At 36.5% G+C, this 27798-nt stretch overlaps 1 protein-coding gene across 1 annotated transcript; it reads right to left on the minus strand.

Annotated features, from left to right (window-relative positions):
• Nucleotides 1-27798, minus strand: RAB12 (RAB12, member RAS oncogene family). Its single transcript, XM_026079348.1, has 6 exons — nt 27603-27798; nt 13943-14003; nt 6211-6349; nt 5554-5643; nt 3587-3691; nt 1-2115 (listed from the first exon to the last, which is right to left on the minus strand). The coding sequence occupies exons 1-6, from the start codon at nt 27796-27798 to the stop codon at nt 2002-2004; spliced, it is 705 nt and encodes a 234-aa protein (XP_025935133.1). The 3' UTR covers nt 1-2001.

The raw sequence follows: 27798 nt of genomic DNA on the forward strand, positions 1-27798 counted from the left end.
TCTAAGTCAGGTTTCTTAATTTTTATTAAATTCAAAAACTTCAGGAAAAAAACCACAAGTTTCTAAGTACATGTAAAAACAAATCACCTAAAATAAAGTGGTTGTCAAGTTAAAACTCATTTTCCATAATTTTTCCGTCCTTGCTATTGCCCACAGTACTATCAGAAAACCTAAAAGTGCTTTAGAAATTGATTTTATCTTACCAATATGATAGTAAACCGTAAGTTTACTACGTAAAAAAGCAAACTGTTTAGGCACAAGGTGGCAGAAGACATAAGCACAAATATCAACCATGCTTCCTTAATTTGTTAGTTGAAAACAGTGTGCTAAATACCAACATGGTATTGTATTCAGAATGTCCAAGCTTATTCAGTGAAATAAGGGCTCAAAAAAATCAATTTTATTTTTTAAAGTTAACAATTTTTGTGTCTTTTTTCCTTCTAGAAAACAGAGGAAGCTGCTTAAGTCAGTGGTATACCTTACTGGTCAGTACCAGTGTTTAAGCTAGAACAGTGGCAAAAGTTGCACAATGGGTTCCAGCACCGGGGAATGAAAAGTAGAGAAGCTGTAATCTGAAAAAAGACTGGTTCATATTTGTGTTCCCAGTGTAATCAATAGTTTTGCAACCACCTGCTAAGACAGCATGACAAGCAGTCACATGCCATTTGAGGGTATCAGCTGGGCTAGGTCATCCCAAGAAGGCAGTGGTGTGAGCAAACAACGAATGTCCGCTGCTCTTCTGACTACACCTAGAAGAACTGTTACACTGAAAATCAAATCATAAGAAAATTGAAACAAGAGCTGTTCCATACAACAGATTTTACCTTTTATCCATCATTTGATATTTGCCATTCTAATAACAGGTGCAGTTCCACTGTCATTCATAAATACAAAATTTTATTTGCACTTCATTAGTTTAGAAAGACCACAACGTTTTTCAATACCACAACATTCAGGACACACCAAGTTATTCAAATATGTAACTACCGATTTACCACAACTAAACTAAACAGTGCATTTTGATAAAAGATATACCAAAGATATAATTCACAAATTCATTATGAGACAAAAACCTAAACACAGTATATGCTTGATGGGAATAATTTCCACCATTAGAAAAAAAAAATCATTTTACCTTAAGTTTCCCCCTCCCCCCCCAACCCTACAGATGTCCAGACAAATACGCATATATATTCCTTAACACGGGAAAATGTATTATCTTAATTTTTTTTAAAAAAGAATTTGTCTAGGACAGCAGCATTGCTTTTTATACCTTCTTTTAGAGTTGAATACATCTCCATTTTTACTGAATCTTAACGATTCTTGCAACCAAGTTTATGCTTAAGCAGAAAATCATATATGTAATTTCAGAGTGCAATCTTAGACCTGCACCAAATGTGATGTCTTAGTACACAAAGAGAAGGTTCAGCATTAAACAAAATAAATAAGAGACTGCCAGAAATTAAACTTAGCTTTTCAATAAATCCAGTCAGCAGAGGATGCTAGAGCCAAAAGTGTTTTCACTACATTAAAAGGAAACATAATGCTGATTATGGAAGCTTTGTACATAAAGTCCTCTGTTTTAAAAAAATTCATCTTTAAAATAGTTAGCAAAGCACCATATACTTATCTTCATACCAGAAGAGCTTCTGCCTGCCTGTTTATAATAACAAGAACTATTACAACATTTATGTCAAGAATAGGTATAGATTTAATTTTCCTCCTCCTCGACTGGAAGTGTGGTAATTCCCCACAGACTGTACAATATTTATAACACTGGGTCAATAAATGAAATACAATTGTGAAGAAGAGGGGTAATAATTAAATGTTATAGATGAATCCTACACAGGATTACATATTTGCATATTTACAAGTTAGTGTGTAGCTCCGACTCAAATAACAAAGTGCAACAAGAAACTGCCAAATGATTGTAGTGCAGAGTAGTAAGGATACTTTCTTTTCCCTCCCACTCCTATTTTTCACTCTGTATGGAGTAACAAGTCAACAGCAACGGACATGTGGCCTTGGAGGAGGCAGTTCTGGTGGGATTTCTGGCTCTGGTTGCAGGGACAGGATACTGTTGGACAATTCATTTCTTATAACATCCAGTGGCATCTTAAAGAGAAAAAGAATCATCTATAAACAATCATCTGCACAGAGCTCAGCACAAAAGGAGATAGCTTATAGAGTTCAGTCAGCCAACATAAACATATAGATCTTTCAGTTCTTACTAGTAAAATACATTAGAGTAAGCTGTGTTAAGAATTTCTTTCAGAAAAAGTTACAAAACAGTGCTGAAATAAAGCCACTTCCTAAACATACAAATTACAACAAAATATGGAGTAGAATAAAAAAAGTTTAATTTAGAAGTTTCCATATCAATTCATTGTGTACATGCCTTGCTACTGATATGCAGAAGTGACAAGTATGAGAAAGAGAATGCAATTTATTTGATATGGTACAATACTGAAACAAGGAACTCCCAAGACCTAATTCTAATTAATACCCGAAAAGAAGTGGCTGTGGGCAAATGATTTATTCTTAGTCCATCACTTCCTGAACTATAAATGGCCAATAATCTTTACCTATCTTTTAAACAGTATTTGATATTTCTCAAAGAGTTATTAATTTACTAGACAATTATTAGTAGGCTTTCACTGATTACATGCTTGAGATTCACCATGAAAAAAAACTCTTGGTGGTTTTAAAAAGTTACTGTTATTCATAACACTATTTTTATTAGTTTAGTTCCAGGATAACATAAATGAAACTCTCCCAAAGGGGTAATGCAAAAAGCACTTTAGTTTGCAGTCCCAAATGTGCAATGTAATCTTCCTATCAGTTTTAAGCAGTTTAAGAATGTGTAAACAGAGGACAGAGTAGAAACATGCAACTAGTCGGCTCATTCATCACTTAAAGTGACTGCAATATTGAAAAATGACTTTCAATAATAAACCATCCTATGAAAACCCTCAACACATTAGGATTCCAGCTCAAAATCAYAAAATGATACTTTTCAAATATGGCAACATAATGTCTCGCTCTAGACACGAAACATATGCTAATAAGTTAAAACATGAATCCAAGATCAAAACCAGCGTCTGACAACTGAAAATGGAATCCAGAACTTCAGTTCTGGTATGGTGCTCTTACAGCTTGCACAAAGATTACTCCTCCACTTGCTCTGATAGATCAAGTCAGTCAAGTTGCTGACAGCTTGCTTCTCCCCATAGATCTTAACTCTCATTCCAGTTTGACTCAATACAAAGCAGAATTTTTTTTTCCTTAAATAATCTGAGGCATACTCAGAAAATTACGGCTGCAGATGAAAGCAAGCAAGCGTACAGTCAGCTGCTGATGTAAAGTGAAGTGGTGGCAAATAGAAGCAGATGTATAACAAATTCAACATCAGTATTTATGAACTGGAGCATAAAGCAAACAGTGCTGCCCACTACATATTAACTAAAAGCTTAGCTGGACAGTGTGTAGCCTGGCTCTATGTCCTCTGAAGAGGTACCTGAAGCCATTCAGTATTTAAACACTGACCTTTTACATGGTCAAAGAAACTACCACCTGCATGTTTTACCTTTTTCAGAATGTCATCAACAAGTTTTAGAAATATTTCATCCACGTTAAAATTATCCTTGGCACTGGCTTCACAGAACCGCATCCCAGTTATTTGCTGTGCAAACTGATGGAAGAGAAAATAAAATAACTACATAAAGAAGCAGATACATACTCTTTACATAAACAGCAGATATACACTCCTTACAAAACCTTTTAAAAAAACTTTTCCAAATCTGTGGCTTAATGCTAATTCAACTAATAATATTGAATCTCTAAGGTACAGCAAATACTGCCAGACATTTAATTTTCACTTAAAATTAGTTGATTGGAAATGGTTTTCTGTCTGGGCTGCATTTTTACATACTTAGATCTGGTAGACTTATGTCTTCCATTGACATGGATTGGTGCAGTTTGCCTAAGAAGAAGATCTTCTCATAAGATTTAATCTCCATTAACCACCTTCTTAAAAGGCAGAAAAGACGACTGCAAATGCAAAGACTAGCCTTAGTTCTGTAATTAGCAAGGGCCTATCAAAAGCATCATAGGTTGCTGAAGGGAAACTTCCATGTATGTCCATACCAACAGTGCCTGTTCAAGTTGGTGCTAGAAACTCATGCTAAGCCATATTCTCTTTTCAGTTTTCTTACCACTTCTGGAATTGGAAGAAGACAGAAGGAACAAAGGCGAGCCAAGTAACCAAGCAGGGCTCTTGCCTACCTAAAATGCACGTCCTCCATTTGTGATCCAAGACTTCACTATATCCTCTTTCAGAGCCTCTTTGCCAAAAAGGGGTAATAAGACATCACAGTAAATGAAGAAATTCCACGTGTATGACAACCTAACAGCTCTACCAGTTTGGCTCTACTACATTTTTTCAGGCAGTACATCATAATTAGTATCTACTACAGCTTTTCATGGTGGCTTGCCCAATATTACTCCCTGAACTCCATGTTGCTAGATGGGGACACTTTTTGATTTGTTGAGAGAGTCTGAAAATAGAAGAGCCTGAGATGAGCACAGGAACTTACCACTGAAGCATCTATTATACTGAAGATAAGGCTATACTTAAGTTTATACTGAATAACAAGATTGTTATACTGAATCAGATCAGGATTTATGCAGTTGTAAAGTCTACACTGAATCACACACACGYCTGATACTACAGTCTACAATAATCTTTAGTACCATCACATGGTCCTCTGTTGCTCCAATTCTGATTTCTATATAGGTTCAAAGACTCAGAAATCCATCTGACAGCTAAAAGCCTACAGTTGTGAACTAAATGACTGAAGCTCTACAACCTTTGTTCTTTGTGCATTGGTATTTAAGACTGATCTTTTTGGATTTCTTCTCTATCCCAGCTGACAAAACAGCAACCAAATTCATCAGATGGTGTTTAAGACTTGTTCTCTCTACAAGGCACAGGCAAACTAGTGTAAGGGTAAGAAAAAACTTCAGTCTCTGAAGTTCGGGCAGCCTTCATGAAGAGTTTCTGGCTGATGCCAGGCAGAAAAGAATGGCATAACAGAACACTTTTCTATTCCCTACACTACTGTGTACTGGGAGCTAATTATCACACTTTTAGTTTCTTCGTTCTTTAGAGCAAAGACGTACTGCTCCAGTAAGAAAGCATATACTTGCACATTCTACACAAGGCAGGAGATATCACATGGATTTTGACAGAACACTGCCATTCTCAGTATGCTCCTTAGGTCTAACAGTCTGGACAAAAGTAGCCATGGACACAAAACACTGTTGGCAGCAATGCCACAACAGTTTTGTTTCTAACAGTAACTAGATTTGAAAGAACAGAAATTTCTATTTACTTAGCTGATTTTGGAAGTTCTCAAGCTGAAATATAGTCACATTTACAACTTGCATGAACTTGAATCTGGATTTGTCTCAAATGTGAGTTAACTCACCTGAACACAATCTCCTCTTCCTACCACCTAACAAGGATAACAATTTGATTACACCTGTTCTTACCTTTTCTCCCTGCTGTCGAGTAATCTCTCGATCAACTTCACAGTCCAGTTTATTTCCAACTAACAGAAGCTCTGCATCTTCTGAAGCATACTGCAATTAAAACTTTTAATTAACTAAACCTAAAAACATAAGATTTTGTAATGCCAATAAAATATGAAAAAGAATCGGGCAATTCAACTAGTAAAAAAGGAATCATACCTACACAGTTCATRTGTCAAATTTTTTCCAAACACTCCTTCAAGAATTCTCAACTTCATTTTTTTAAATTCCATTTTAAAAAACATTACTTAAGAATTAATTGCTCCAGTTTATCTAAGAGTGGATATAATGGCTTAATTTCACAGACAAGAAAAAACTTTTTTTCCCCCCTGTGCACAGGTAAATGTGTAAAGTTAGAGCTCCATTGATACTTTAATTATGACAACTCTAGTTCYTGGGAGCAGCAATAGACTGCCACTTTGCATCAAAGCACATGAATGTTAAATCCCTGCTGAAAGAATCTAGTGAAATTTAGTAGTCAGTAGTTTAGTAATCACATAACAATGCTGTTTAAAGCCTTGCAGAGTCCCTTTGAGAAAAACATTAGTTCTTAAATAATTTGGAAAAAAAAAAAAACAAAAAAACCCACCCCACCACCCCCAAAATATAAAGGCCTACCTTATCGATCATTTTCATCCATTTTGGTAAATCATCAAATGTCTCCTTCTTGGTGATATCATACACCAATATGATTCCCTTGGCACTTCTGTAATAAGCTGAGGTAATGCTGTTGAATCTCTCCTGACCTGCTGTGTCCCTAAGAAGCAGCAGCAAACATTGACACAAATATTTCACCAATTCACAGAGTACCTTTGTTTATATTTTAATAAAAACAAAACCACACTCATTAGACAGTCTATATTGAACATTTCCTTCTGTGTGTGTGAATTGCTGGCAAAACAAAATGGAGCAGTAGTTTCAATTATAAGCTTTCATATCAGACCTACTTATCCCATACTAACTTCACTAAGAAAGACCACTGAACAGCTCTACACGTCTGAGAATGAAGCTGTCCAATGAGAATGCATCAGCAGATGAAGCTGGGTTTTTTTTGTTGTTGTTGTCAGTAAAATAGCCCTGAAAAATGAGAACAGAAATGGAAACATGCTGATCAGACTAAGACAGCTGGACATCGAACTATAATATGAGCAATGCATTGATCACCATGATTCGAGCTTTCAGAGCCTCTTTGAATCAACCACAGCCATTACTATGGTTCTAAAACTAATGCAGAGGCTCATGGCAGAAGTTTATGAAAACAGTAAGCAACCACTATACGGTGGGGGTTTTGGAAGTAGATACTTGGCTATCAGACTTACGTCTACTAACTTAAGATGTTCAAATAGCATTTTCATTCTCACTTTCAGCATGCTAGGTATTTACTCAGGGTGCATTTACATGGGAGACTATTTTTCACCAATGATACCACTCTGCCTGTACTAGCAGTAGTTTATATTCTAAAATAGTTGAGACAGAAGGGATATTTTTCACTGAACCATGAAAGCCTGCAAACTGCTTTTAATCATATCATCATGCCTGCTTATGGAAGTTTTAGGCAGTTATGCTAAAAAAATAGCAGGTGGATATCCTTGTTCTTAAAATGTGACTAGTATCATAACTGGAAAATAAGTTACAATGTGCTCCAATGAGATCAAGCAGTAGTTGCTTCAGTTCAGCCCCCAGAATCAATGGATAATTTTGAAATTTTACTATTAGAGCAAGTCAAAAGATAGACCAAAACTCTTTCCTCAGAGGGGACAGAAGACTAAGTACATGTGCGTAGGGACTCTCAGAATAAAAGTTCTAAAGGAACTCTATTCAGCAGTCACATTTTAGACAAAAGGAGGATGAATTTGGGGATGAGGTTAACGATGGAGAGCTAAAACACTACCAAAATAAAAAAGAAAAAGAAAAGTCACGTGTACAAAATGCCACATTGACTGTCCTGAAGAATTCATTCTTTTAAATAGTTTATGCACAAAAATAAGTAGTAGAATAAACTACCACAAACCTATCTTCACAAAATCTTTAGGGATCTTAACTAAATAGGCTTAAAAGTCAAGTACTTGATTTAACTTCCCTTTCTCCTGAAACTGTGACAAGTGTACTAGATAGCATCAAATCTTTACTAGTGATTTTGCAAAGTAAAGTACTGACCACTAGAAACAGATTTGAAATATCTACTTCACAGTACGTGGAAAAATATTGACTAATACTTCACAGCAGGCCAGTGGTATTGCAATATGAGACATGGAGTAGGGAGGCAGAAAAGAATGAATTCCTATCACTTCTATTTTTATTGGCATTTTTCAAATCCCATTCTCTGCAAAACTTGAAAATCACATTCACACAAACCTTTGGGACCCACAGAAGGTGAAAACAAGAGTCTGTTTCAATAATGTTGATCTCTAGTAATATTTAAGACTGGTTTTAGAAAATTGATAGATTGCTTTATCATCACTAGTGAAGCATTTTTATTAAAATAATACAAGTTCTGGCAGCTGAAATTACATATATAAATATTATTCAAAAAAACTAATTCTATTTTCTCTGCTGTTACTTCTTTGCTATGGTCAGATTTATTTTTTGGAAGATCCTTTGAAAGTTCATCACATGAAAAATTTACAAATTCTAGTATGAACCGTTGATTTTCCACATATGGATAACATTGCTTCAGGGTTCATGAAGAGACTTCTCAAATTACTATCTTGAAGAGCAGCCTCTGCTATCTGTTGCTAACCCAGTGATTGAGTGTATTAGATACAGGATCCCTTTATAGCTCCATCATTCTGAGCAGACATAGCTAGATGGCAGGTGGAAGGGCATACCTGATGTGGAAGAATGCATCAAATCTAGTTTTGGCCAGGCTAACGGAAAAGGTTGTCTTTTTTTGCTGCTCAGCGCTCCCTCTCTTTTCTGTGCCCTTATCAGACCACAGAAAAAGAGAAGCTATTCCAGAGCCACCTGACTATGCCTACGTGTCAGTGCTAAGGAAGTTTACCGATTCCATCACAAGGAGGCTATTTTTGAGTACCAAGTCACCCAGCACATACACACGAAAAACACAGAGGGGAAATAAACACACTAACGTACAACTGCCCTCTCTGAAGAGGGAGCAATCAGCACATTAGATAAGCTTACATGCAAGTGATGGAGCCAGCTCTGCTGCGCTACTCTCTGCCACTCTAGTCCTCTGCCACATCATGTTTCCCCGAGCCTGCAGTGCCGCATCCCCAGGTCTATCTGATATAATAGCCTCTCCTTGCCCCACAACACCCATGGGCTCTTGAGAGCTCCACAGTATCCCTGGCTGCTGCTCCTCTCTGCTGCTGTACCCAGGGTCCTGCACTCACCTATGCATAGGTCCTTCACCCAAATATTGCGTACCTTGTAGTCTGGCTTGCTGGCTATATAAGACACATCATGTCCTGAGACTGGTTCAAAATACTGCTGGCCAGCCTGGCTGCCCACTACATGCATTAAATGGCCAGATGGCCACTGACTGTCACCTGCCAGGTGCACTCACCCTAGTGGATTATGGCTGAATTTCTGTGCCTTGCTCTAAAACCCAGTCACTGATTTGCACACACTTTACATGAGCAATGCCTCTACTGCTGCATCAATTTTAAATGAAATCAGCCAACAGATTTCAGGATTGTAAGCATGATCTTACAGTGCTTGTTTCCTTAGAAAACCGGAAGAAAATAAGCTGATTTTGCATATCTAACAATATATTAACAGTGTATTACCCTTCAAATAGTAAGGAAAAAATTGGAAGATTGTCTCTGAAATAAGTATTAATCACAGGCGGGCAGTAAGTTTAGAAAGCTACTCCAGGCTGCCTAAACAAGCTTGTTGCAGCTTGCAACAAGCTCCGAGAAGAGTATCAAGCTGACCTTACACATGGAGACTTCCAGATATCTCATTTTCTGCTTGGTGCTATCTTTTGTTTTATAAAAACATATAGTAAATTCTTCCAATATTGAGGAAAAAAATGACACCCTCTAACGCAGAACTAAAATTAAAAGTATATCTGCATTAAAATGGCTTTCATGATAAGATATTTATCCTGTGTTGAAGTAATTCAGTTTGTTTTTCTATACTCATCAATCTATTGCACTCCAACAGCTGGAATATTTTAGTAAGGACAGCTGTCAAAGAACCAACAGAAAACTGGAATAAGAGATGAACATAATTTAACTGGACTAACATTATGCAGTTTCATGAATAATACCAAGTGCTCCTAGTTCTTTATCTGCTCTGTTCAGAATTAGCAAAGTAAGTCAGTTCATTTTTATTCAAACTCCAGAAGTCCAAACAATAAGTTACAGTGACTTGATCAATAATTTGGCATCACTTCATGATACAACAGAAGACTTCTTTTTGAATACTAAAAGCAGTTTTCCTTTATTGATTTTTTCAATAATTTATTTTAAACGGAAAAAACACAGGCCTATTACCAAACTCTAATCACAAACACAATGTATAACTCCTTAACCATTTATCATCTGGGNGGGGGGAATCCTGAAACAACAATAAAACCTCCAAAATTCTTATTTGCCTTTGTTTTTCTACTTCAGTAACAGAAACTAGACATTACACCAAAACCACAAACATTACACCAAAAGCAAATTACAAAACCCCACAAAATTCATTTTCAAATATTATTTAAACGTTGACTTGTGATAGTGACACTATTTCAGACTACATAAAATACAATACAAATACAGTTGGTCTTAATTAAAATAAGATTGGATTATTTTTGTTTTATATAAGTGTTCTTGCATCTATTTAAAATAGTTGCTTGAAGCAAACACAAATAGACTCAAAACTATCTTTGGCTCTGAAGTTAAATTAATTTTTTATGAGTGGTGGTGAAGTGGCCATAAAAAGGGAAATATTTTTAAATATAAATAAAAAGTTAACACTGATTTAACACTTTTACATGCTCTGTGCTTGTATGGAACTTAAATCAATAATTTGTAGTTATGGACAAGATTTTAAAAAATGTTTTAAATCATCCTAATCAAGCTTTTCCTCCCATAAACATATATACTGAAATATATACTGAAAATGTTTGAATCAATATACTGAAAATATTGAATCATTTATGAAATAAGTACTGAACAGCAGGAACTACATTCTGTTATATTCCAAGATAGGGGACCTTTTCTCAGATTATTCCTCATTTTAGAAATTTTCCAACAGAACAATTTCCCATTAGAAAAGCCTGAGCTGACAGAATCAGAACCTCCTATGAGATGCACCAATTTAAACAAACTTCAGAAGCAAATCAGGCCATTTTCCTGCCAAGTCACTGGCTTCCTTGGGCATTAAACCTGGAGAGATACCAGAGAGCTCCTTTGGCTACCTGGCTGCAGCCCGCACACAGTGACATGGAGCCACAGCTTCCAGCAACCGGGGTTGTGCTAGGGTACTTCAGAGAGGAAGCCAGCACAGGCTGCTGCTTGCCTTAGCGAGGTCCCCAGATTACTCAGGGTATACTCATTCCTGGCTCAGACAGATACCCTAATGTCCTTCTGAGCAGCTCTTGGCACACCTATGCTCCAAAGCATGAAAGTATCTTTCCTATTATTTGGTTTAGTTTTCAAGCTTTGAAAAACCATAATTTACATATGCTCAGATTCACTTTGACACTTAAGCTATCTGATGGTTCTGCTTTACTTTATCCCACAGCCTATGCTGAGTACACACATTACTTCTCATAAAAAAAAAAACAAAAAAAAAAACCTGAGCTTGTTTCATCCAAGAACTGCAACACAGTGAAGCAGGTTTATTTTAACTGCTTCTTCTGGCAGCCCAAGGGTCACTACTGCTGTTCCAGGTGGAACAGAGAAGATGGACACTACGCTACCCTCAGTGCTACCCTACTATTTTACGTGCTAAGGAGTAGGAGTCTCTGACTGACAGTCTGAGAAACAAGGGACGACGTACTGTAAGGCGACAGGGACTGGATAGGAACCGATAGGCTACAGTCAAGAGCAGAAGCCTCTACGATCTTTAGCACACAGTATCCAATAGTAAYAGGAATTTGGAAGCCAAGTCCAACTTGTATACTCCTCTACTAATAGGCAGAGCTGCGAAACTTGCTTTCAAAAGGATGTTTTGCACACCTAGTTGATACATTCAACACAGTCCTATTTCTTCATAAATTCAAGTGGTAGAGATCTGTGGAGAACACTCTGCTTATAAATTGKTCAGTGGAGAGAGATGTCAAATGACTATAAAAATACTGAAGTTAAACATTTTTTTAAGCTGCTCGTTTGGTTTTTGAAGTAGAATAATTAAATGAAAAAAAATCAAGCACATTTGGTGCTTTGAAATGTGGCTTTAGTCATTTTAAGGCAATAGATATGCATAAACTTTAGAAGTGATCCATTCACTGAATAATACAGGATTCTGTAGTACAGTTAGTGCAATCAGGTAAAGACCACCAGGAAGTGCCAAGCAACTTTAATTCTGTCTCGTCAGTATGAAAGCAAACTGAATTAGGATCATCCAGGCAACTTAATTCTGCATTTTTAAACTTCCAAGCATTTGACTTTAAGTGGCTTTTATTTTTTAGTTTAACACTTGAAGCTATAATAAGAGTTCATAAAGACAACATACACACCATACTTCAGGAAACTTTAAATTTGTAAAAGGAGTGGTTATCTACTCTGCTTTTCAAAAAATTTACAAGTATGCCAAGACAGTTTTAAGGGTCAAGTATGAGAACAGCATTTTAACAGCAAATGTCCAAGAGAAAGTGATGTTTGRGGGCAGGAAGTTTTATTGATGGATTTTAATATATTTTAAAATATTTTGTCTTTATATTGTGTTTTGTCCATCATTTTAGCAGGGTTTTGCAGGGGAACAATGGTCACATTTTAGCAACCTATCAATTCTTATTATGTTTCCTATATCCTTCTAGCATATTCTCAATATGTGGAAAATAATGGTTTAAAAATGTCTTTACCAAAAACACATCACTCCTATAAAATATTTATTCAATGCTAGTAAGTTGTTTGATAAGCTTAGCACATTTCACAGTAAGAACTCATATTAAGCATACAATAACATCTCCACATCAAAAATTTTTGTTACCTCTGTCAGCTTCAGTAGACCCTGGCTAACAACTGCTGGCTCAACTGCCAGCCTTGTGGTCACAGGTTTCCAAACAGGGACATGATGGATGAAAACATGCCAGTAACATTCAAGTGTTAGGTGACTGATGATACCAAAGATGAAGCAGCAGCTAACTCAGAGGGAAGCAAGACAGACACATGGTGCGACAAACAGAGTTCATGGTGACCTGCCAAGAGGAGTTAGTAAGCCGAATTCACTGCATCCATGTAATTAAGAATGAGAAACCACCAGAATATCCCAAAAGAGTAACAAAGAGTGTATTTAGAGCTTTTTCCTCCTCTATGGATTGTTAGCAGCTTTAACAGTTGAACTACAATGCTCATTATGCACTGTTAATAAACTGAAGCTAAGCTACTAGATAGTAGAGTATAAGATTAGAATAATGTACGTTAATACAGCTGGTTTATTCTCTCCTAACAATGTTTATGTATTGTACTACTCTGCAAAACAAAGGAGCTTATAAGCTCAATAATTTCTAAACAGTAAATTGTATCAACCATTGACTTGGAGAATCATTATCAGGAAGCACGTAATCTGCTCCAGAAAAGAAAAGCTTAGTTCAGACTTTGAGCTTTCCACAGTAGGATGTCAGTACCTACTGTTAAGGAACGCAGTCCTATCTGTATGGGATCATTTTACTTCTCAGTGCCGTTTAGTGGATATAATTCACTTAAAAGTGAAGGACGTTCAAGACTAAGTTATTTAATATAGTGTGAAAGAAACAGCACTGTCTAAACCAAATCTCAGACAAGCAGTTCAGAAAATACTTCATGCTTACTTTATAATTGCTGTTATAATGAAAGTCAGTGTTCAACTGTCAAAAAAATAAAAACCAAATATAATTTCTCTAGTGTCTTCTATTTAACTTGGTCACCCTTTTTGTTTGTAGAACTCATACGCTATTTCATGCGTAGATGATTTTTCTTCTAGAAAAAAGGCTTTGAGATCTGTGATGTATGAATATTTGAGTAATTACACTCATGTACCTTTTTAAAATTTATATCCTTCTCCTCCTCCTTTACCCTCACAAAAATCTAGCAGCCATTCGTTTTTGCTTAAGTTATATGGGAATGAAGGAGAGGAGCAAAAGGATAAGAGCTAAACCAGCTTATAACAGTTAATAGTATTAGACAAGCATATTGATTCATGCTAGAACATAAAAATTAAAACATACTGCTGGTTGCACATTTGTTTTACTTACCAGATTTGTAATCTAATTTTCTTTCCTCTTAGCTCTACTGTTTTGATTTTAAAATCAACACCTATAAATAAAATACAGTAAACAGTACAGTAATTACTTCTGTTTTTTGAAAGGTGTTTTATATCAACTTGCAACAGTCTGAAGAAGCAGGAGGGTTCACAACACTATGGGCCACCTCAGGAACACTGTGGGGATTTGACAAGCATTATATAGTCTGTAAGCTGCCTTAGTTGGCAGCATCACAACATAAACCCTCCATGTTGTGCAACATTCTCCTCAGCAGGTAAAAACCAACATAATAGTAAAACAGTGGGGCATGACTGTTGGTTTTTTTTCCCCCCCTCTTTTTTCCCCTTATTCACATGTTCACGATTGACAAGGACAAGCCTGATTTACTCTCAAGTGGCACATTTCAGAAAGTGAAACCAACTTCTCCACATCAGCTTTGCTTTTCTGTGAAGCGGGAATAACACTCATCTGATTCCCAGGCTGGATGTTTAGCATTTGCTAAGCACTTTAGTAGAAGGAAGTGAGAAACTGTGGTTGGGTTTACAGGGTTCGTCAGCACTGTCATTCTTAATTCTTTTAAATGTTTGTTAGCAAACTGCTTATGTTTAGAGTACTTGATTTTTTTAATTGCTGTTATACCTGTATGGTACTTTTTTCCATCATCTCAAAACTTCAGCCACATTTTGAATGCATGCTAAATGCTGTAAATAAAACCATAAAGACCTTCTCTAATACAATAAGATTTTAAATCTATTAAAAAAAAATGCTGGCAACCGACACACAAGACACAGTATGGTCAAACGATACCTAGACACAAAAGGATACCCATTCAACTACAAGCATGTTTAAAGGTGTAAGTGTCCTAGATAACATAGTATTTGTAGACTGTTAACCTGTTCATTTTACTATATGCTTCTATGAAGATTTTTGCTCCAGTTGTTACTATCAAACCTTTGTAGCGTGACATCTTTCTTCCAAATACCATCCCTTCTAACAGTGCTAAATCAAAAAGGGGGAAAATAAAAAGACACGAGAGCACAGTTCAGACTAGTACACTTAAACTCACACAGAAGTGCAGAAGCATACTGTGTTGRAAACACTTTTGTTACTTCACATACAAGTGTATACCAAGAAAAAGGATGAGAGTGAAGAGAGGGAAAAAGAAGATTTTTATTTTCTCTTACAAAAATTACATTATTTTTCCTAATATCTGCCCTGGCTAAAAGCTAAGCATCCCAGTTCACTTGTTTTATTTGTTTACTCATGAGAATCAAGACTGGACTATAACTTCTACAGAAAGGATCAGATTTGTCCCTTATGTAAGCTTTTCAAAACTCCTGAAAAACTTAAGTAAAAAAAAAAAGTGTATTTTGAACCCTGAAAACCAATTGCACATTGTTGACTTGACATTTATTTCAAAGTGGTTTTGAAGATAATCATGTCAGTAAAGTTGCAGGTATAACACCAGTTAATTATACTTACTTTCAAGCAATAAAGTGGACTAAGTTTTTTTTTTTTTTAAGGTTACATTTTAATAGTGGTCGTACAAAGGATAACTTCAATTCTATTTTTAGTTTGCAAAGCAGACTGTCACTTTTCAGGTAGACTAAATATGTGGTAGGATAGCTGATCTTCATTCCTCTAGACAAAAATCCCTTCAGACAGCTTGGAGCTGCACACTACCTAGTGATAAAAGTACTATTGCATTTATCACTATTGCATTTATCCTTCCCCATGCCCTTAGAAGTGTCTAGCACACTTATTCACTAATTCTTAGAAAGCTCTTCAGCACATATGATGGTTATACTCTGCCTACCAAAACATATCCCATTTGTTCATCAGTAGGGTACTTGAGCAGTATGAGAACTAAAGCAATAAATTGATTTGTACTGTGCAGTCTACAATTTTAATGAAAATTTTCAAGTATTCAAATGCATATTGAAAAAATAAAGTGATTAAAAACTCACAATTTTAATTAATCCTAACTTTAAAAGATATCTTTCTACATTCTGGAAAAACTAGCCTCTGTATGAGTGCAAAAGTAGAAGAAAGTGAAATTGACTGGTTATGCTCTACTATACAAGATGTGGGAAATAATAATAGAAAAGCAGTAATTAAAAAAAAAAACAGCCTGTTTTTCCCTGTTAAATACCTTTTCTCTAGATATAAAATGCAACTGTTTTAAAGGTCACAGCTTTGTCTACAAGAAGTCAGCAACTTTAATCTCTAAGGAGATAAGCAATGTTAACTATCAGAGCAGCATAAGAAATTGGTTTAAACCCCTCCTTTCCTCAAGGAAGTCTGAATATAACTGGCCCCACATCTCAACTCTGACTCCCAATCTTGTCATTACATCTCATTTACAACCTCCTAGACAATTTGCCATTCATCTAAGAACTCAAATTAAAACAAAAAAAAAAATCGACTTTTCACCTCCCACAAAAACATGAATAGAAGAAACAATCTGTGATGCTTATACAAGTGGTATACTTGTCCTATGCTAACAATTATACTTGTAGGGGAGCTTGATCTGAGCACAAAGTCAACAGAAGTAATACAATTCTGATGTGTAAAGAAAAAGCCCTGTAGTCACAGGAAAAAAAAAAGCGTAAATCAGCTCTGATCCAAAATTATATATTACAAATTATCATCGGAATTTCATATGTTTCCTCAACTCCATAAAAAAAGTTTTATTAATTTTTTTTTTTTAAGGAAAATAAATAGTGAACTAGAGAGAGAAAAAACAGAAGTTTTAATAAAAGAAATTTTACACTCCAGACTTCATGGAACTGGTAGGCACAACCTATGTGCTTAACTGAAGCAGAGCAAGAGCCTCCATACCAAAAAAGATTGTTTCAAAATAAATACTATGCCAATGGTGTCCTCATTTCAGAGGCAGAGCTTTCTATATGCCATCTCAGAGTCACACTATGAAGCATTTCCCCGCTGTTAGACTTTGCAATGAACAAGGCAAAACAGCAACAGTTTCGGAGAAGTACATTCTTCTACAGAACTGTTTGAATTGTTTAACAGTTTTAAATCGGATGGCTTGCCAAAACTAAGCAGAGGTTGTTCAACTGATTTTTATAATTAGTAATGCTCCGCAAGCATCAACACAATACCAAAAGCTTCATGTCTGCCAATACTGAAGGAAAAAATATTGGCAACTTTCCCCTCACACATGAAGAAACACATAAATTCCTATGCTTGTGAAGTTTCATTACCACTACATTTTACCACAGACCAGCCAAAGATAACTGTTTTGAGTTTACATAGAGATTAGTAATTTAATAAAAACAATAACAAAATACAACCATTTGTTTTTAGTTTGAATTTTAAAAAACATCTCCTCCTCACGTTAAAAAACATTAAATGAAAAAAAATTTAGCCTACAGTCAAGGAAAACATCTAAATGGGAAGTTTTGCTATCCATACAATTGCTTCAGTTATTAAAAGCAAGAGGAAAAACAGATAATATTCTCAAAAAGTTGATCAAGAAATGAATACTTTCTGATAACACACACTTTTTAGTCTTGCATCACACTGAGAAGCAGACAACTAGATCTTTCCATTCACAGATACTGAGCATAAAGAATAGCCTTATAAATTCTTTACAGTTGTACGTGTAAAATGCTCTGTTTGGACCAACTGCTGAAACCTCCCATTCTTCAGCAAAATAACTACAGTTCTTTTAAGATCCTCTACTTAGCATAATATAGTGAAAAGTATCAAGTCTGCTTGCTGTTAGAAAATGGTGGGGGTTCATTCCCTCTCTTTTTTTTGTGTGTGTGTGTTTTGTAATAGCGCAGTGTGGATGCCGGCAGTAGTTGATTAGTTTTTTTTTTAAATCCTTGGTTCAACAAGCTCTTAATTTATAGCTGCTCTCAGCAAAAATATCTTTCTTAGTGTTGTTAGACATAACTCTAAGACCTGTTAAGGACAGGCAAGGTGTCAGAATTCCTTCAAGTTTCACAGTTTGTCATGACACTTGTAGTGCTTGCACAGTTACTTTTTATGGCAGATCCTAAAACACAAACATAGCCCAAGTTTATAAAGTCTGTACATTAGTTCCAACCGTGTTTAACCCTGCCAAAGGCTGCTCCAGTCTTGAAATTGTACAGTTGTAGCAACAGTGATGTGCTTGAACTAAGAAGCCCTCCAGAAGGTTGCGTACATTGACAGACAGGGATTACTAGCCCTGGCACAACACCCTATTAGCACAGCTACACAATGCTTTCTCCACCATGTGCACCCAGCTATGGCAAACATTCCCAAAAAAGATGTCAACAATAGCTAATATAAACAAGCCACTTAAGCACCTTGTGTCCTGAATTATGCAAACACAACCCAGGACATGGATTTATATAGAGCTCAATAAAAGAGAGGAATCAATAATTACTGTTGACAATTGCATTAAATCTGAACAAGGCTTTTAAAAATAAAGGATTTCAAAAGGCTCTTTCGCTGCTGCAACACTGGCAAACCACCGTATACCAATCTGTGCTTCACCAAAGGAGCTACCTGGTATCAGCACTACTAAAATCAGCTACTTGGATGCCCGACACTATCTGATTTGCATTTTAAAAGCCTACAGTCTAATTTATTCCCAACAAGAAATCAAATGAACACATGCCAGAGGAGCCAACAGGTGCACATGTTCATGATTATTTTGAAGTGTGTCCTTTGCCAGGTTGCAGCGATGTGAGGGGAACCAAAAGGCCTGTCATCATCCCCCTTCCCAATGAAGGGACAACCTCGCTCCACACATCAGTCTGACAAGGACCACTGGCAATCAACACATTTAGTTTTCTTTAAAATGATTACACTCGCACTATGAGTAAAACCTCAGGGACAGGAAGAATCCTGACAGTTTTTTCCCTTTTTGTGAATTCAACTTGTGCATTTTGGATATCAGATTCTTACACTCATTTTGCTCTGGGAAGGCCTCCTTCAGGAATCCAAACACACAACCTATAAACATTGTGGGTTTGCAAGAACTAATGGAAAAAGACAACGTGCACAAAAATACAGATCTCAGTTGCTGGTTTGGTATTTATTAAATGTTTCAAAATATACAGATTCAACTTGCCCTACCACTTAAAACAGCAAATGAGTTTTTTTTCCCCCTTTAAGGTGGATATATGTTAAAAAAGCAATTAAGTAGAGCACCACTTATTTGGCTTTTTGATGGCTTTATAAGATAAGATTTTTAGTTAGGTGTTTTGAAAATTTTACATAAAGAGCATTGTTCTTGTTAATAACATGAACTTTGCATTTAAAAAATACACACACATATGTATATATATATTTTTCCCCTCCATGCAAAGGAAAACACCCATTACAATATATATTCAACTGAAACAATGCTTTCTCTAGGAAAAATAAAGGGCTACTAGAATAAAAGGCAAGATGCAGTTTTTATTAAAAGTATACTAAACATACATGTAAACGAACTTTCTGCACACCTTTCAAAAAAATAAATATCTCTAAAAGAAAGAACAGACACTCAAAATAGAAGTGCACTAATGAAGTTCTAGATAAGGGCATGTCAGCGAGAATACCCTATCTTCTCACTGAACCAAACCTGAGACTGTTCCAGACTACATCCCCTGCCCAAGTCTAGCCCAGAACAGATTAAAGTATACTCATTTCTTGCCCCACACAGGAATAAAAAGTTATCTAATAAAGCACACACTGAAACACACACAACTGGGGCTGAATTTTCAGAGGCCTATTGGCTGTTCACATCAAAGCAATTCAATCAGTGAAAAATAATCAGAACACATTTAGAGAAACACTCACTTTAAAAATTCAAAGGCTGAATACTAAGTAACCATTAGAATTGGCATATAATTCAAAGGCTATGACAGTTTGTTTAATTTGGACATCTGACAGCATTATGCAGACAAATTTCCTTGCTTCCCCTACAATCAATGACAGAGATCATGTGCTTCTTGAGGCAAGAACCATCTCTGTTACTAGTTTGTACAGCGTCTAGTGTAATGAAGTCCTGGTCTGCAACTAAATATTAATTACAACACAAATGCTTATGACTATAGTATCCAGAAACTACCCAAGTCAATGAAAAGATGCTCAATGGTTTTGATACTGAATTTTACCACCTTGTGGGGACAAGAGGGATGATGACTATATGGACATGACCCAAACAACTACAAGAGGTACATAGGGGGAAGAAAAAAAAAAAAGCTTACAAGAACTGTTTAGAGAAAAATATAAAACATCGTATTTTATTTTACTTGAAGCTGTAAGACATGCAGTTAATTCTAAAAAATACTAAAGGGGAAATACCTCTTTCAAGGCACATACTATAAATTTAAGATTAAAAAAGATTTGGGAGCATTAAGTATTAGTCACATATGAGCCAGTTCGGGGATTATTTTAGAGGCAGGTAATGCAAGTTGTCCATAAAACTTTCGAGTGTAATTTTAGAATGATTAACATGCAGAAACTTGAGACTGCTCGCCTAAAATAAAAGTCTACATGTATCTGAACTGGCAACTGTGCTACAAACAAGAATGAAACAGACACACCAACAACAAAAAGAAAGGTAATATACGTACAATGGCTAAATTTTAAAGGTGTAATTATAGCATTTTTAGAAAACTGTCTGTGGTTTTTGGAAGTGCAACAATACAGTTTATAAACATTTCAGATGCTTGATACTTCCTTCATTTTCATTAAATTTGGAAGCTATCATTTCTTTCCCTTTTAATTTACAGTTTTGACAATTATAAAGCCTTTCACAAAATTTAAACTTTCAAAACTTTTTACAGTACTAAATTCAAAGCATGGCCCCAAAATGTTGATAAACAGAATGAGGTTGAAGGGGAAAATGGATGAATAAGATTCTCTGGGGCCTTCTTGAAGAAAAGTATATTTTAAACTCCTGATTACAGAACTGAAATAAATAGTGAACTACTGGTCTACAACTACCCAACCTGACAGGAAGATTGAACTTAATGAACTGTACTGTCCAGATTTCAAACAAGCAGAATCTATTTCAAAATGAGTACTGAATTCAGCATTCTGTTTTGGATACCAAGTTTCCCATGCCTTGGGAAGAAGAAATAAGTTGTGAAAATGCTGCTACATGTTCTTAAACAGCAGCAATCTCAAACAATAGAGAGGATTAATATTCCCAGTTGTTAAGGACAGCCTAGTGAAGATGCTTCACAAAGATCAAGCGTTTTTTTGTGATGAAAGGCACTCTAAATTCTGTGTCTTCTATTTCATGGTTTATCTAAAAACACACATATATTCTGCAGAAAGTGCATGCACTATTTTTATCAAATGAACATTTAAGTTGATAATTTCCAGACAGAAATATGAAAGTCCATAACTGAGAATCATATGCCCTCTACAATTTTTTTTGTACTGCTTCTGACACTCTCAGCTGTTCACAGCCCAGACTGAGTTTGACAGCTGCATTCCACTCTCCTTACAAACTAAGCTCGTCCATATTTGATGCCATTCAAGTGGGCTCTACATTTTGTCTGTTTTACTTGCATATTCTTGTATACGTGCTGACTATGGGCTACAAGTTGTTCAAACAATCCTGCAGTGTTGATATAACCCAGTACCTGAATATCTCTATCAGATCATGCTGATAGCTAGTTTACAAATGAAGGAAACAAGGTGAATTTCAAATTTACTCATCTGAACAACTGCCAGGTAATTAAAGAAACAGCACACCCCCAAACACCATTCCCGAATCTTGATAATTTGCATCATCTTCCTACTATATTTTCCTATTTTAAAATATAAGTTTGTTACTTTCTAAGGACTCAAATGACTACATATGGAAAAAAAATTGCTGACTACACCTAATGCAGTAAAATATGCTAAGTTAATGCATACTAGGCAAAAAATTTCTTGCTTGATTCTTTCAGTTGTTGTAATCTCTAGTGTCATTTACAAGTGACAACACTGCTAAAAGTAGAATGCTGTTTCTAGAGAACATAGGAAGCAGTTCAATTTTACAAAAAATCTGAAGGGAGCATATGTTAACTTGAATTATTTGTTTTCAGTTCTGTAACCATAAATTTAGGGAATGGAACCCTAGCAGAAGCCTGAGTGGGTTTTCAGTCTCCTGATCTCTACTACTTGTAGTTTGTCAAGTAACCACAGCACCACATTAATGAAATATTTGTCAGTTTTATTTATGCTATTCAGCACTAGCTGAGAAAACAATATATAAGAACAGGCATATTTTAACCCTCTGAACATGGGAAGATAAGAAGGGCTAATTTTCACCATAATACTTATTATCATTGATCAGAACTTTCTTCCTTTTTCTGTGCAGCAGCAGAGACTTCTCAGCCTGAGCACAGAATTGATTTTGGGTATAAAGCAAATAAAAGGCAATCTTATTGGTATAGTGCCATGAAGCAGTAGAGATAGCTATTTCTACCCTTTCTTCCCTCCCTTGACCCCCCAAACTAAATTTTCAACACCATCTCAYTGATGGGGAAAAAAAAGAAAAAAAAAAAAACCCAAACTTTAAAGAAAAGCTAAAATGGGTTGTACTTGTAAGAAAGAGTCCATGGGCACAGATAGAAAGGGTAGCAAAAACAGACAAAAAGATATAAATTGCTTTTCTAGTTGATGCAGGTATTTTCCTGAAAATTTTTTACATAGATTATTCTTCATATCAGATCACATCAAATTACTAAATTTGTTTTTTAAATGTAAATTTTATTATGATTTACTGAGAAATTATTTTTCAAAAGGTTAATAAGCCACATACCATGTTTATACTGCTTGTGAGATTAAATACTGACTAGATAACTAAAAAACTAAGGAATAACTTAAAGGGTAGTTCTGAAAAACAAACAATGATATTTTTAAAGTGAACAACCTATATCAGATGCTATAAACAAGATTCAGTATTTCTATTATAATTACATTATATGAAAGGTTTATAGGAATGACCCATTACATTCATGTTGTTAGTTCACATTTTTTAGGACAAGTAGAATTAAGAAAGGGGTTGAATTGTGACAAATAATAATAAAAAAGAATATCTATCTATATATAATTATATACTTAAGAACAGAAGCTGCCTTACATAAGACTTCTCAGATAGAAGTTAAGCCTGAAGTTTCTACCATTCCTATTTTTTATTTGATGGAAGTTAAGCATTTGCATGTATAGGAGTATCTTAAAAATAATTGATAAGAAAAAGACTACTTGGAAGAAAGATGCTACTGAGTTCTGTGAATCAAATGAGTTTCCAGCTTACATACCATTTCACAGCAACACCAAAGTAAGGCGCAACAAGGTCAAAGACCACTTTCTGTGAAGTCAAAAGCAATCTTCCACCACAGTGCATTTGTATGCTCTCCATCTGGATCACACAGACTACAATTAGCCCAAAACAGATCACAATATTCCCATCCTGGTCCACAACAAAACTTCTCATTTACAAGGTTAGCTGAATAGCTCTGCTTATGATTTCACTTATAAATCAGGACTGAAGGAAACTTTAGTGTTCACTACAAGTGGTAGTGTAGTTCCCTGTGAATAGCTGCTAAAGGAGCCAGCAATGAGCCTGCATGGAGCATCTGAACTGCTCTCACATTACCAAGAGCAAGTCCTGTCTCTGGGGATGCTTTCTTACATGGGAGAAAGAGTTTCAGGATAAGACTAAGCATCAGAAATAAGCCAGCAGGTAAGAGTAAAGCAGAGGCGCTCAATTTGATTTGAAGGAGCAGGAGAGTCAGAGGTCTTAGAAATGAGTCACTGCAAGGCCTCAGATTTGGGAGAGGAGTTTCAGGCTCTGAGATTAAAACCAGGACAGAAGTGTAGTGCCTGTGGCAACATTGGATGGATAGAAAATAATACATGAATTCTGTAGATCTGTCATGGAAGAAAAACCACAAAAATATCTGGGAGGAGCTAAGATTTGGTGGATGCAGATAGGACAGACAACTGTGGCAGAGTAGTGATTGGAGAGAAGCTGGGAGGGAAACTGGCTTTTGACAAGTAAAAGAACTCTGAGGAGGGAGAGGGACACATAGCAGATTTTTCTTTTTAATTAATATACAAAATTATCAGATCTCCATAATGATTTTGTTATAAAAGATGTATTTCTTTCAGCAGGAGAACTACTTTTGGAAAAAAAAAGTGAGGGAGGAAGAAGCAAAAGGCAAGCACTCTTCCTTCCAACACCCATCTTCAAACTTTCTCACACACATGGAAAAGAGTATTGACCTTTTGGAAAGATCATTCTTTTTAATGCCTAATTTGACATTCTTGTTTCTAATTGTTAAGAGTTCTAAAATTCTCTAAGCAGAAATCCCATATTAATAAGCGCATGGAAGTCAGATAATGAATCATTAATGAAGATCAATTTTTATTTTAAAAGTATACATATGTTTGTGGAAAAAGTTAGTATGATGCCCAATATCATCCCTGCATAAACATTCTTCCATTAAAGAAGAGACGTTACCTGAACTACTAACAGGTTATTTGAATTTAACACTGTCATGAATAGCAGAGCAGTTTTAGATCGCTGCAGATAAAAAAGGAAAATTTCTTCCCCCAAACAAGTTATAAGCTAACAGTAAGAACAAACATTCAAGCACATGAAACTGTAAACAGCAACATCTATTTCTCAGTTGACACCAGTGCTCCAAATCAGTAAATATTTGARCATATTGAGTATTCTCAGTACTATGTAAATAGCAGATTAAGTAGACACAATATTCTATGCAACTAACTTAATGCTCCAAATAAATACATCAAGAGCATTTTAGATCAGTAGCACATCATGTGCTGCTATGAATACTGTGTTGAAATCTGCCAAGCTATTTTTGAACACTTTTTTCAAAGAACTAGAGCATTTTGAAAAGAGACTGAAGACATGTTGATTTGTTTTTGTTTCAGAATTTTCTTTTTCAATCTGGTAATGTAGTCTTTGTAATTTAATATTAAAATACCTTCTTTTTAAATTGAATAGATGCATTTTGTTTTCAGCAGAAACACTCCATTTTCCAGTAACCTAGAACTGCTTATCCTAAACACTTGGGGCTAGGAAACAGCCAATAGCTTCTAATAAGCCTTGGACGTGCAAAGCTTTTATCAGTCACATTTGCAATTCTTCCGCTATCAGAGAAGACCTCTGAGTAGTCTGTACATTTTCACATAAAAGACAAAGGTGCTAAATGTTGTTTTGTTTGGCCTACACTTCCAAAACTAATAGCTTAAAAACAATATAAAAATAAGGTTGAGTATTAATATCAAGTTAAGGGAGTAAATATGTATTCTAGTATTCTATTTAAAATACATCTTTACAAATAAGGTAGACAGGGCAAATGGTAACATTCTTCCAGTTACGTAGTCTTCTCAAATATCTCAAGGTATATTCATCTTACAGAATTTCCTCTGAAACTGGATCACTCACTGGGTTTTCAACTGCGTTTCAAAACACATTCTCCATTTACAATTCTCAAAAACCCAGTAAATGGTTTGTGGGGAAGAGCTCTATGATTGGAACAGCAGATCAAAGTCTGACCTCAGTTTATTTTGGAGTATGGATTATTTTCAATCTACACAAAAATGTACAAAGTGGAGGTTATTCTTTCTTACTCTATAGTGGAGAAAAGAAGGGTGCAAGCTTTCAGTCATGACTGCGGAAAGCTCTTTCATTTAGCAGTCAAAGGACCTGAGGGTATCTCAACAGCTCCCAACTTTAGTCAGAGGACCTTGAAAGAATGTCACTACTGTCAAGTCTTTCTGCATGTATTTTGGCACAAGCTGATTCCCCTGTGCTGATTTTGTGTTGGCATACTTCATACTCAAACATTACGCAATCTTCTGTCTAGCAGCACACCACCACTTATTTCCTGTTTTTTCTAAAATAAGGAAGCTTCTCTGCTTCAATCACTGCCTCACTTATCTAGCAAATCAGTTTTGTTTACAAGGCACCAGACTGGAAGTCTGGACTAGAATACCTCCTCTCACTTCTCAAGATTTGCATCAGGATAGGGTTACAGAGAACAGTCCAACCTTGAAGGTACACTTGATATAGGTCAACCCAAAGAAGACGCACATAAGTTTAACACAACGTACATAGTCCTAGAGAATTTATGAAGAATATATTCCACTATTAGTTCTACTTCCTCAACTGTATCATATGTTTAATTAAGCCCATCACAGTCTACAGAAATCGTCAGCATTTCTTCATTCTAACACATCACTTGAGGATGATGCCTCTAACACACTATCACTACCTTTATAACTTCTAAGAAGTTAAGTTACCGACTTCAAAACAAAATTGTACAGCCACTAACAGGCTGCTGGGAGGAAAAAACATAGTGCTAACAAATTTGCATTTTTAGAGGATCTAGGAAAACATAAAAGAGCTTGCAAAATACACATTAAAACTAAAATGAGGGCAACTGTATATTATTCTGTCATTGAAAAATAGCTTTGGATAGCAATAGCTCAGTTTCTAAAATGTGATATAATCACTTTCCATCAGATGCTTTACACTTTGTTACATTCCAAGCTACAATTAAGCTAAGCACATGTTTTTTACAGTGACACAGATTTAACAACCACCTTGTTGCAAAACTCAAGAGTTCAGCTTCAAGGATAAGTCTGTAATAACAACGCAGGCTAAACTAGCTTGATTTCCTTCCTTTACACATTCATACACTAAAAGACAGCAGGCATTAAATTACCTCAAAAACTTGTATGGATGACTAAACCACAAATAACAAGCCATTCTGCAAAACCAGGAGGTTGCTCTGTAGTTTGTTGTACGATGAGGAGCAAAACACCCCGTATGCTCAAAATTGCACTCTTCAAGAAACAAGACATGAAGTTCCCTGGATCTGGTATCACAGCGGGTTTCTTGAGGAAGGCACAACAAAAAGCTTGAGTTAACCAGGCTATGGTCTGGAATAGCATTTGAGCTCCCACTAACTGTGTGGTATACACAATGTGCAAGTTTTTAACTTCTGAAGTACTAGCAAACGCCTTGTATACAACATCGAAGACTTCAGGACACAATTACGTGCTTCAACAACCATCCCTGATGTTTTTTGCTGGCAGTGATTTTTGTCCACTGTTAATAAGAGCAAAACAGGATACTGACACCTTCTGAAAATCTGCAACAATAACTAGGACCCCCATAACCTCTTAATCAAGAGCCAGAAAGCTTGACACCACGGACTCTCTTATCATAAACTCCATGAACCTCCCAGCTTGCATTCCCATTATAAAGGACAACTCTTCTGGCCAAACAACCCACCCAGGATAACGCGACCAAATGCAACACACAAGCGCAAGGCTAAGAAGAAAACAAAAAGGGACTGCTACGTAACCGCTCTAAAGGGAATGAGAAATTAAAGCCCTACCCGCACGCACGCGAGAGGGGTAGGCTTAGGGTCAGTGCACAGAAGCGAGAGGGGCTCAGCATACGGAAAACAACGAGGGAGAAGGGCCGAGGAAGGCCACCAAGCCATCACCCACGTGTATACGATCCGCGCGTTGCGCGGCCGGGCGGTGCGGCAGGGTGGCCCAGGCCAGGGAGTGCGGAGGCAGGGATGACCCTCTCCCTGAGGAGGGCCCGGGGGGCCGGGGCGGGGGGCCGGGGGTGGCGCGGCCCGGCGGGCTGCCTTACCCACGGTGGACTTGCAGGCCTCGCAGAAGGTGTCGTCGGTGAAGCGCTCCATGAGGCTGGTCTTGCCCACCCCCCGCGAGCCGATGATGATCACCTGCAGCTTGAAGTCGGCGGGGCGCGGCGGCTGCTTCCTGCGGCGGGCCTGGCCCCCGGACAGCGCCGGCGACCCCGCCGCCGAGCCCGCCCCCGGCTCCAT

The sequence above is a fragment of the Apteryx rowi genome, unplaced genomic scaffold (genome assembly GCF_003343035.1).
Source record: "Apteryx rowi isolate R43461 unplaced genomic scaffold, aptRow1 scaffold_1146, whole genome shotgun sequence".
NCBI classification, from domain to species: Eukaryota; Metazoa; Chordata; class Aves; order Apterygiformes; family Apterygidae; genus Apteryx; species Apteryx rowi.